We start from the raw sequence: 10,834 nt of genomic DNA on the forward strand, positions 1-10,834 counted from the left end.
TATAATGAATTTATTATATTAATTATTTAATTTAAATATATATTATTTAATTTAATTTATTGTCATTAATGTTGAGTTATTGTTTACCAAAAATTTTTCTTCACTTGCTTTCCTGATATTAAATATTTTGATTTTAATATTTAGATTTTTATTCATTGTTTATATTTTTTATTTTAATATCAAATCTAATATTTTTATTAATATTTTTTATATAATTTATTATCTAATAGTTATATGTCCACCATCAATTATACGATTGTGATATTTTTTAATTTATCAAAAAAATATAATTTTATTTCTTTCTTTTTTTATTTTATTTATTTTTATATTTCATAACTTATTCACTATAAAAAAATATATACCAAAAAATAATTTCATTTGTTTACTAATTATTCTTTTATTTAGTAATAATTTTTCACTCTTATGATACATTTTTTATGCTCTTTGATTTTTTTATAAATTATAAAATATATTATTCGATATTAAAACAAAAATGGATAAGTACGTATTACGATTTTTTTTAAACAATTATATATATGTAGAATAATATAATAATACTTTTAAGTTCATATAACCATTTTTCTTAATCAAGAAATTAGAAAAGGAGATAAAGATTGTATTATTACAAAATTTTATTTGATCCAGGGACGGATTCATATGTAAGTAAGTGGGGGCAAGTGCCCCCAGTAGAGTTTAAATTTTTTTTATTTAATACATACTAATAAAATTTATTTGTCTCCATTGTATAATTAAATTTAACTCCACTATAATTTTATTTCACTCATTAACTTCAATTATGTAAAAATAAATGATCATTTAAGATTTAAATAAATTTATTACAATAACTTTTAAAAAGAAGTGAAATAATTATAGATTTATTATTTTATAATTGCAATTAAAAAATAAATTTAAAATTTAAAAAAACTTATTTATATATTTAGTAAATATCACTATTGTGCCATGTATATATATTATATATATTTGATTATTTGTTCAAAACAAAGGTAACTACTAATTTAATATTTAAAAGATTTAGATATAGACAAAATAATCGTTGCATGATTTAAAAATTGTGATAAAAATAATTAATAAATATTATATTTATTAAAAGTGACAAAAAAAAACTTTTGTATTTGACAAATGACATATTTATTTAATCTAAATTGTTTTGCCAACGTTTGAATAAATATTTAGAAGATGCACAAAAAATTTGGTGCAAAATTTGATTTCTACATTTTTCTTTTTATTTTTCAAAATAATATGGTCATTCACAACAAAATAATTTTAAAAAAAAATTCACTTGACATAAAATTATCAAAATTTTAGAATAAAATAGATCTTATTTTTCTAATAATGCTTGTAAAAAAATTGTATCAAAATCTGATTTCTAAAATCTTTTTAGAATATATATTTAATATCTAGTTTGTTTTTCATAATTTTAAATCTTTCGAGAATTTATTTGTTGCTAACATCTTTTGGGATTATTTTTGACAGTGATATAAACTTTGGGGTACCATTTTAGTAGTTTATTCGGAAAACATATAACTTTCACAAACCAAGAAATCATAAATACTGAAAGTGAGAGAGATGTAAGCATTAAGGAAAACTACCTCATCCATTAAGATAAACTCCTTAGTTGGTGGTGGCGACACGACGGAGGAACCGTTGCTCAAGCTAGTGATGAAGTAAGAGGTGGAAGAACAACCATTGCATGAACCAACTTGTAGGTGCATATTTTGTTGGCATTGACAAATTTTCTTCAGAGATAACTTGAAGTTCATCTCTTCAATGTAGTTTGTAAAATCATCCATTCTATCATATAAGCAAGAAATTCTTTCCAAAAGTTGAGTTATGGCTCCCTGTCAAGTGCACAAATATTGCAAGTAAAAAATTTGCACAATAATTTGTAGGTAGAAACTCAGGTGCAGATAACCTAATATGAAGTTGATAGTTGAAAGTCGTTAAATGATTTGACAGATTTGATTAAATTATCATTTAACAGTTCTCAATTTAGATTTTCACTTAATTTGTAACCTCTATTAGAGAATAAACGGAGAAATTCGTGGATGTTCATCGAAAATTGTGTGAATATATTCACAACTAATAGGATTGTGATATCTTTTTAATGCATTATCTAGAGATAAGGTTTCAGTATTGTGCCAAATTTTGGAATTGAGTTAGACCGATTCAATTTTAATTATTGTTTACACTAAAAAGTTAAGCCAAACATTAAGGAGGAATTCTTGTCTACTTTATCTTTGTATTCTACTTCTAAAATACATAAATCAATGGTAAAGTACTTGCAAGAATTTAAATTACCAAAATTAAATGAAACTCACCTCATTTGCCATTGTTTTGGATTCATCCGAATCATTTCTTTCATGAAGATCTCTATTGTTGGAGACATAACCTCCAAGTTTGGCTTGATTCTTGTCTCTTAGATTTGTAAATGATCTAGACAAACCTCTGTTGAAGATACATGGAAAGTTTTATTATTAGTTAAATTAAGAGCAACTTATTATGAAGTACTTAATACAATGGAAAGGTATGCGACTCATTTTCTGCTTTTATTTTCAATATTTTTTCTATTTTCAAGATTTTGCGAAGAAGAAAAAAACGGTGAAAAGCACAAAATCTTGTTTTCATTTTTATTTTCTGTTTTTCTTTTTTTCTTTGCAAAATCCTAAAAGCTGAAAATTCTGAAAATGAAAACAGAAAATAAAAATGTAAACCAAACGCACCTTTAATTTTTTAGGGGAAATACAAATGATTTTATAATTTACCATGGCAAATAAAAATAGCTAGTAAGAATTGCATTTAGTCCCATAGAAAAGAAAATCATGTCTATTCCTCTATAGATCAATCAAAAACAGAGAAATTAATGATCATGCTATTCTTAATTCTTACAAACAAAACATGTTAACTGAAAACCTCAGTAGATCTTTGTAGTTAAAAATTAGCCACATGTTCCACTAAAATTGTACTAAAAATTCATGATTAAATTACAGCAATGAAGTACAAGAAAGACATCATATGCTCATGAAGAACAAGAGTATCAAAGCAAATCCCATGAAATATTTACATTTGCTTATGTCTCATGGTCATGGAAACCTGGTCAGCAAATTCTTATATTTAGAGTAAAATTTGATTTCTATATTTTTTTATTTTTCAAAAAATTTAATCATTCACAATTATAAAAATTTAAAAAAATTCAGTTGACATAAAATTATAAATTTTTTAGAATAAAAATATCTTATTTTTTAATATTACTTGCAAAAAATTACATCAAAATATAACATCTACAGTTTTTTTAGAATATATATATTTAAAGTATATCTAATTTTTCGAAACTTATTTATTGTTAACATCTTTAAGAGTTATTTTTTATTAGCGATGGAAAAATAACTATTAAATATTAATATTATATTAAAAATGAATAATAAAAATATTAATCTTATAGTGACTATTAAATAAAAAATGGTTAAATCTATAATAATAATAATAATAAAATAAGAAATCAAAATAGTATTGTTTATTCATTGGTGTCTTATTTTTAAGTTAATTTTAGTTATTTTTGGGACAACATCGGTTGATCTTTTTTTTAAAATATGAATATTATAAAGAATTAATTTTGTAATCGTATGAAAGATGAATTTTTAAATCGTTATTTAATGATATATATAAAAAGAGAGATATTTGATTGTATTGACAATAAAAAGATTATTTAATCTTTTTAAAATATAAAAACTAAAAAAATGAAATTTTAATTTATATATTATTATTTAAATTATTATTTTAGTATTTTAATTTGTTGATTAGATAATTTAAAGATTAATTATATTTTATAATAACAAATATAATGATAAAAATTATTATCATATTATGTATATATTACCCACTACAACAATATAGATTATTTTTGAGGGTTATAACGTGTAAAAGAAAATTAAAATTTGTAAAAAAACAAATTTTGACACTATTTTAACTATGAAAATATGTTAATAAAAGTTTTGTCAAAAATAGTATTTTTAACATATAAGCGATTGTGAAAAAAAATGCTTTTCTTTTCTTTTCGACTATATGGTGGATTTGGAGAAGCAGAAATCATGATTTATTTAATATAGATGATTCATGGAGTGCTAGTAAAGTGGTGAGTTTGATTCGTAGTTCAGTAAGGGAGTTTCACACTATTTTTGCTATGCATCAATCTCTGTCTCCTCCTTCACTTTGTTTGCATTGGTTCCACCTCCAGTTCATTCTGTTAAATTGAATTGTGATGCTAGTTGGTTTGCTCCTTCTGGCTATGCTGGTTTTGGTTGTATTATTTGCAATCCTGATGGATGTTGGTTGAAAGGTTGCACTGGAAAAGTCGAAGTGTGCAATGTTCTTTTTGCTGAATTGTATGCAATTTGGAGAGGTTTACTTCTTGCTTGGGAGAGTGAATTTCGTGAGATTATTTGTGAAACAGACTGTTTAGAAGCTCTTTTCTTGGTAAACCAAAGAATGCTTAGTAAGGATATTCCGGAATGGGATTTGGTAAAGCATATTCAGGAGGTTATGAATTAGAATTGGAGAGTCTCTATTATTTTAATTCAGAGGACTGCAAATAGTGTTGCAGATTGTATGACTAAAACAGCTGCTTCTGTCGCGGACATTCACTCGAATTGGAGCCAACCATGGAGTGAGCTTCAACATCTAATAGATTTAGATATGACCCTAGCCAATTAATTTAGTTTTGTCTCTTTTTTCTTTCTTTTCTATTTAGTCACAAAAAAAAAACAAAAATGGATAAGTACGTATTACGATTTTTTTTAAACAATTATATATATGTAGAATAATATAATAATACTTTTAAGTTCATATAACCATTTTTCTTAATCAAGAAATTAGAAAAGGAGATAAAGATTGTATTATTACAAAATTTTATTTGATCATGGATTCTTTAACTGTTTTGCATAATCCTACTTCTTGATCATGGATCCATGATAGTATTTTCAACTTGCCACAGGTGCATGAAAGGTGGCATCGAGTCACTGAGTCAGATGTTTTGACCGTTTTGTCCTCGTACTAAAAAATCTAAGCCCCACACGTTATTGCTTATACTGCGTGGTGCTGACTTTGCATCTCATAAATATTCCAACCTTCTTATCATTCCATATTTCCATGCTGGCTGCGGATCCATATTTGATATTTCTAAACATTATTTATTGGTCTTAATTTAACTTAATTTATAATAATCTAACCAGTTAATTAACTAAGGTATATTTTTTTTAATTTATAAAAATTATTAAAAAAATTATATTTGGTAACTTTAACTACACAATAAAAAATTTCAAAAAACAAAAAGAACAAATATATAAATTTTTTTATATCTCTTTAAAATTTAAAATTAATAAAAATTCTATTTGTGTTATTTTATCTTAACATAAAAAAAAAGGTACTAGTATACATAATTTATCGTTAATATTATTAACTAATTTTTTTATATATTTATATTTATCAATCACTTCTTATATTCACTTTTTTATATACAAAGAAAAAGTTAATTATCATCGTCTCTTTTTTTAACCTCTTTGATTTTTATGTAGTATTATATATATATGTAATCCCTTCTCTCTCTAATTTATTAAGAGAGAATTTTAAAATTTTTTTATGACTAATAGTTTTTATAATTTACAAACAATTTATATCATAATTAATTAATTAGATAATTAAAACTTAGATTAAATTAAAAATTAAAATTAATTAGGATAAACCAATTAATTTCATTCAATAATTATTAAATATGTTAAAGAGATAAATTATTATCTTTTATTTTAGAAAAAATTAGATAAAATTTATCTATAAAAAAATACATACTTTAAGTTTTTAATATATGTTTTTAAAGAACATGTTAATTAAATTTTATATTCTTGAACTTAGCTTATGTTGTTATGTATTATTTCTTTCTCCTCCTTAAATAATTGTTATATTCGCTGTTAATATTTTAAAATTAGTGTCATTTTTAATTTAAAAATGTTATTTTAAATATAAAATATATTTATAATAAAATTTTATTAAATTAAAAAATAAGAAGATTTTATTTAACTATTTATGTAATTAATTAATTAATTATATAATATCGTTAACTTTTGTTGGATAGTCAAGCAAGTGCAAGTCATAAGTGATAACCATCACGTGACACAAATATCATTTTTTTTTTATTTACAGTATGAAATGGTCAGTCAGATCATTTGGCATAAACTTATGATAAGCAGTGTATTCAAATAAATAATTATTCCATTCATCTTAAGATTAATGATCATTTGAATTCATTAATATATTTAGATATATCTTTATACTCTTAAAAAGTGTATGTTAATATTTTCCTATAAACATATATTACAAATTTTGTAATAAAATTATTTTTAAAAATATTAAATTATCAATAAAAAAATACACAAATAATTATATATCCATCATGTTTCCTCACACAAAAATATCTTTTTTTAAATTTACGTAAAATTTGTATAGACATTTTTTTTATTATTTTTTTTATATTTTTTTAGATTCAACAAAAAATTAAAATTTAAACTTTATGATAACTTATCATAAGATTACTTCTCTCACAAATTTAAACTAATAAAAAACTATATATTATTTTTAAAGATATTTTCAATTGTTTAGGTCCAACTAAATTAAGATAATATTTAAGACAATACTCACATACATATTAATAATGTACTTAAAATAAAAAAGAATATATAAATAATAATTTTAAACATTTTTAAAACTTAAAACTCAAAACACATGTAGTTGAAAGTTGAAACGTACGGAATAACTGTTTTATTTGCATGATTGAGGAACCAGAGTGGCTATATATATCCCCTTTCCGATTACATATCTTGCATTGTCACAAACATTTCATAGAGATTTGATTATTTATTAATTTCATTGCTTCATTGTTTTTTGGCTTTTCTTATTATTATATTATTATATTCCCAAACACAAAGAAAATATGACTATCCTCATTGAGCAACCAGAGCTATCAACAATGGCAGATGAGCAAATGAGAAATGAGTTGGTCTTAGATGGTGGATTTCCGTTGCCTAAGCCCCTCTCAGAAGATGGATTCAAAGCCCCTCAAATCAACTCTTATGGTCGCTCTTTTAGGTCTCTATATTAAGTCTTTTCATATTTATTTCACTTATTCTTTTATATCTATTATATATAAAAACTAGGAATAATATAGAAAAATGTGCTATATTATATGTGCATTGCAATTAGGGCCATTAAAATGACAAAATTCGTCCATGCAAGTCAGTCTGATTATTCAACCTAAACGAATGATTTTTTACTTTTAAATATTATACTCAGAAAATGAGACGTTAAACGAATTATTAAACACATTAATTTGTAGATTAAACAAGTATGTCGTTTAAATTATTTTATTTTTTTAAATAACTATAATTGACTTTAATTTTTTTTCTGATTCGACTCAAAAATTTGATCAACCCACTAAAAATAACTTAACACAAGTTAATTTGATATAAAAAAAATTATAATTTTTTCCAAAAATAGTTATTTTTTTGTAAAATATATATATATTTTTGTTTAGGTCAAAATTTTTTTTTTTTAAAAAAAAAATCCAACTAGCTCATATATAATCCGCTATATTCATAAACAATCCAAACCTAAAATATGAAGCATGTAATTGAACAAAAAATTAACATGTTAACTCGTATAACCACGAGTTTAAATTGACTAAATTGACCCATTTTGACAATTCTAATTAATTACAGTTAAACATAATATTTTAATTATTTATGTATTTATTTATTTCTCTCTTCTTCTTCTACAAAAACAGAAACTATCATGGTGAAAGCGCAAGGCAAAAGTCTGTGGAGGAATTCTACAAATTGCAACACACCAACCAAACTTATGAATTTGTAAGTCAGCCATTAGTCTTCTTCCCATCATTGTCAAAAGGATATAATTGTTAAGACATATATATGACTTCTCACACATGCATGATATATCCAACCTTTTTAATTAATTATTATAGGCCAAGAAGATGAGAGCAGAGTATGGGAAGTTGAATAAGGCGGAAATGGGCATATGGGAGTGTTGTGAACTTCTTGAAGGAATCGTTGATGCAAGTGATCCTGATTTAGAAGAATCTCAAATTCAACATGCTTTTCAATCTGCTGAAGCTGCTAGAAAAGACTATCCAAATGAAGATTGGCTGCATTTAACTGCTCTTATTCATGGTATTATTCTCAACACACATGTATCACTTATATATAATACTTATTTTGTTACATTTTATTGTGTTATAGTACAAATTTGGTATGTCATTATTAATTTAATGTATCAAATTTTAAATAAAAGTATTTAGGAGTCAACACATTTTATTAATATTAGTTAATATTTTGAGTTAACATTTTTTATATTATTAGAATTTAAAATTTAAGATTATAGTTAAAAATTTAATATAAAAATATTTTTGTTGATGACCAAATATTAATAAAAAATAATAAAATTTGCTAGTCTCTCAATATTGTTCAATTTTTGAAGTGAATGATGATAAATAAAATAAAGTAACATTAAAATTTCATCTGAAAAATCATTAACTTACTCTTAATTTGTTGGTTTAATTATAGATCTTGGAAAGGTTCTTCTCCTTCCAAATTTTGGTGAACTTCCTCAATGGGCAGTAGTTGGTGAGTATTGTTCCTTTAATTAACCCCTTTTTCATATAAAATAACATTTTACAATATTACACCTAAACATACATAAAAACTCATTCAAATATATATATATATATATATGTTTTAATTCCTTGAAAAAAGGACCCAATAATAGACTTTAACGAACTATTTACTAACAAAAAAAACTTGATATTTATTGCAGGAGATTCATTTCCTCTTGGCTGTGCTTTTGATGAAGCAAACACTCACCACAAGGTATAATAATCTTATTTAATTTTCTCAACACACAATAAAATTATTAAGAACAATACTATTAGTCAGCTCACAATATTTTCTTCTCTATATGCACGCAGTATTTCAAGAACAACCCAGATAACAGCAACCCTGCTTATAACACTAAAAATGGGATTTACACCGAAGGATGTGGATTAGACAATGTTATCATGTCTTGGGGACATGATGAATACATGTATTTGGTGAGTGATGATGATGAGTCCAACAAATTAAATATGCATGAATTAAAAAAAAAAAAAACTAAGCATCTCTTCAAATTTGTAAATATTTAATTTTGTTACATTTGCATCATATATATGTTAATTGATTCAATAATATCTAATAATTATAGCAATAATATTATTTGTGTAGGTTGCTAAGGGAAATAGCAACAACTTACCTCCTGTGGCATTGTTCATTATCCGCTATCACTCCTTTCATCGTAAGAATTATTTAACATATCTTCTTAAAAATAATAAATAAAAAAATACGACTTTAATTTAATAATTTTGTATATGTAATAATCTATCTGACAGCTTTATTCCAAACTGGGGCATATAAACACTTGTACCGTGAAGAGGATGTTGAAAATTTGAAGTGGCTTGACATATTCCAGTGAGCTATATATAATTTTCTTTTTATTATTATTACTTTAGTTTCTAATTATTATTAGCAAATAGACTTGTATATATGATTATTTTATATCTTATAACTGGTTATAATTATTACATTATTCTATTACGCAGCAAATATGATCTGTACAGCAAGAGCAATGTTTTAATTGATGTTGAAAAAGTTAAACCATACTACTTATCTCTTATTGAGAAGGTACGTAATATAATAATTTATTTTATTTTATTTTTTTCTGTATCTTACTATATTTCAGTCCATATATATTAGTAAAATCATTTTGTTATTTTGTTTTCTTTCTTTGCAGTATTTCCCATCAAAGCTCAAGTGGTAATTAAGTGGAGTCTGGGACTGATCATGCATATAATTATTGTTTACTTTTCTTGTCTTGTCTTTAATTAAGTTTTAATAATGTTAGAAATTATGAGTGCAATATTTGTTTATTTCTTTAAGAGTTAAGCCTTCATACATTGTAATAAAATGCAGTACCACACTTATTATGAGTTGTTGCAGTACAGTGTGTAATATATATAATCAATAAAGTGTTTTCATTTGGTTTGTGTTTATAATTTTACCCTAATTTTTTTTCTCCATAGTTTACAATTTTACCCTAATAAATAGTTGAATATGCTTAGGCATACATTCTTTATAATAGATATTATATTGACATTAATATTTTTTAACAATCAATGCGTATTTTCTTTAATTTTTTATTAATTAAAAATAATATAAAAATATAATTAATTAATAATAATAATTGTATTTTATATATATTTGTCTCAAAAGTATTTAATGTATGAATAGTGTTATTTTAAATGTTATTGGTTAAATTATATAACTATATAATATTTGAACATTCTTTCTACTTATTTACAAAAATAATTATAATATGCTCGACTTTATTAAACAAATTATCCTATTAAGCAATAATTAACTAAGGCATATTAACTGATATGATGTGAATGGTGTAAGGAATTTATTCTTCAACCATATATAGTGATAAATAGCACAATTATCTTAAATCCTATCTAATTCCATCAATCCAAATTAAAAGGCGACCAAAATCACAATAAATTGTATTATATTGGATTTTTTTTTATTTAATTTTTTAAACCAATCCAATACAAATATCCAAATTGTATATTATTATATAATAATTTTTTATTATATATAATAGAGATAAGAGAGAACTAATTAATAGATTTTATATACCAATAGAAGACAGTATAAAAAATTAACTT

At 23.4% G+C, this 10,834-nt stretch overlaps 2 protein-coding genes across 2 annotated transcripts; one reads left to right on the top strand and one right to left on the bottom strand.

Moving 5' to 3' along the window:
• Positions 1-1,526: 1,526 nt before the first annotated feature.
• LOC110281255 (inorganic pyrophosphatase TTM2-like) lies at positions 1,527-3,122 on the bottom strand. Its single transcript, XM_021142988.2, has 3 exons — positions 3,083-3,122; positions 2,340-2,466; positions 1,527-1,859 (listed from the first exon to the last, which is right to left on the bottom strand). Exons 1-3 carry the CDS (start codon positions 3,103-3,105, stop codon positions 1,527-1,529), a joined length of 483 nt encoding a protein of 160 aa, XP_020998647.2. The 5' UTR covers positions 3,106-3,122.
• Positions 3,123-6,901: 3,779 nt separating this feature from the next.
• On the top strand, positions 6,902-10,162 carry LOC107490165 (inositol oxygenase 2). Its single transcript, XM_016110938.3, has 10 exons — positions 6,902-7,152; positions 7,847-7,928; positions 8,045-8,249; positions 8,643-8,702; positions 8,893-8,945; positions 9,044-9,166; positions 9,336-9,405; positions 9,500-9,578; positions 9,710-9,791; positions 9,901-10,162. Exons 1-10 carry the CDS (start codon positions 6,998-7,000, stop codon positions 9,925-9,927), a joined length of 936 nt encoding a protein of 311 aa, XP_015966424.1. The 5' UTR covers positions 6,902-6,997; the 3' UTR covers positions 9,928-10,162.
• The last annotated feature ends 672 nt before the right edge of the window (positions 10,163-10,834 follow it).

The sequence above is a fragment of the Arachis duranensis genome, chromosome 5, assembly GCF_000817695.3.
Source record: "Arachis duranensis cultivar V14167 chromosome 5, aradu.V14167.gnm2.J7QH, whole genome shotgun sequence".
Classification (NCBI taxonomy): domain Eukaryota; kingdom Viridiplantae; phylum Streptophyta; class Magnoliopsida; order Fabales; family Fabaceae; genus Arachis; species Arachis duranensis.

Coding starts and splice junctions, on each gene's coding strand:
- LOC110281255 (XM_021142988.2), bottom strand. CDS start 3,105: ATGACCATGAGACATAAGCAAAT. Junction 2,467..3,082: donor ACCATGAGACATAAGCAAAT/GTAAATATTTCA, acceptor TATCTTCAACAG/AGGTTTGTCTAGATCATTTA. Junction 1,860..2,339: donor CCAAAACAATGGCAAATGAG/GTGAGTTTCATT, acceptor TGCACTTGACAG/GGAGCCATAACTCAACTTTT.
- LOC107490165 (XM_016110938.3), top strand. CDS start 6,998: ATGACTATCCTCATTGAGCAACCAGAGCTATCAACAATGGCAGATGAG. Junction 8,946..9,043: donor AAGCAAACACTCACCACAAG/GTATAATAATCT, acceptor ATATGCACGCAG/TATTTCAAGAACAACCCAGA. Junction 9,406..9,499: donor CCGCTATCACTCCTTTCATC/GTAAGAATTATT, acceptor TCTATCTGACAG/CTTTATTCCAAACTGGGGCA.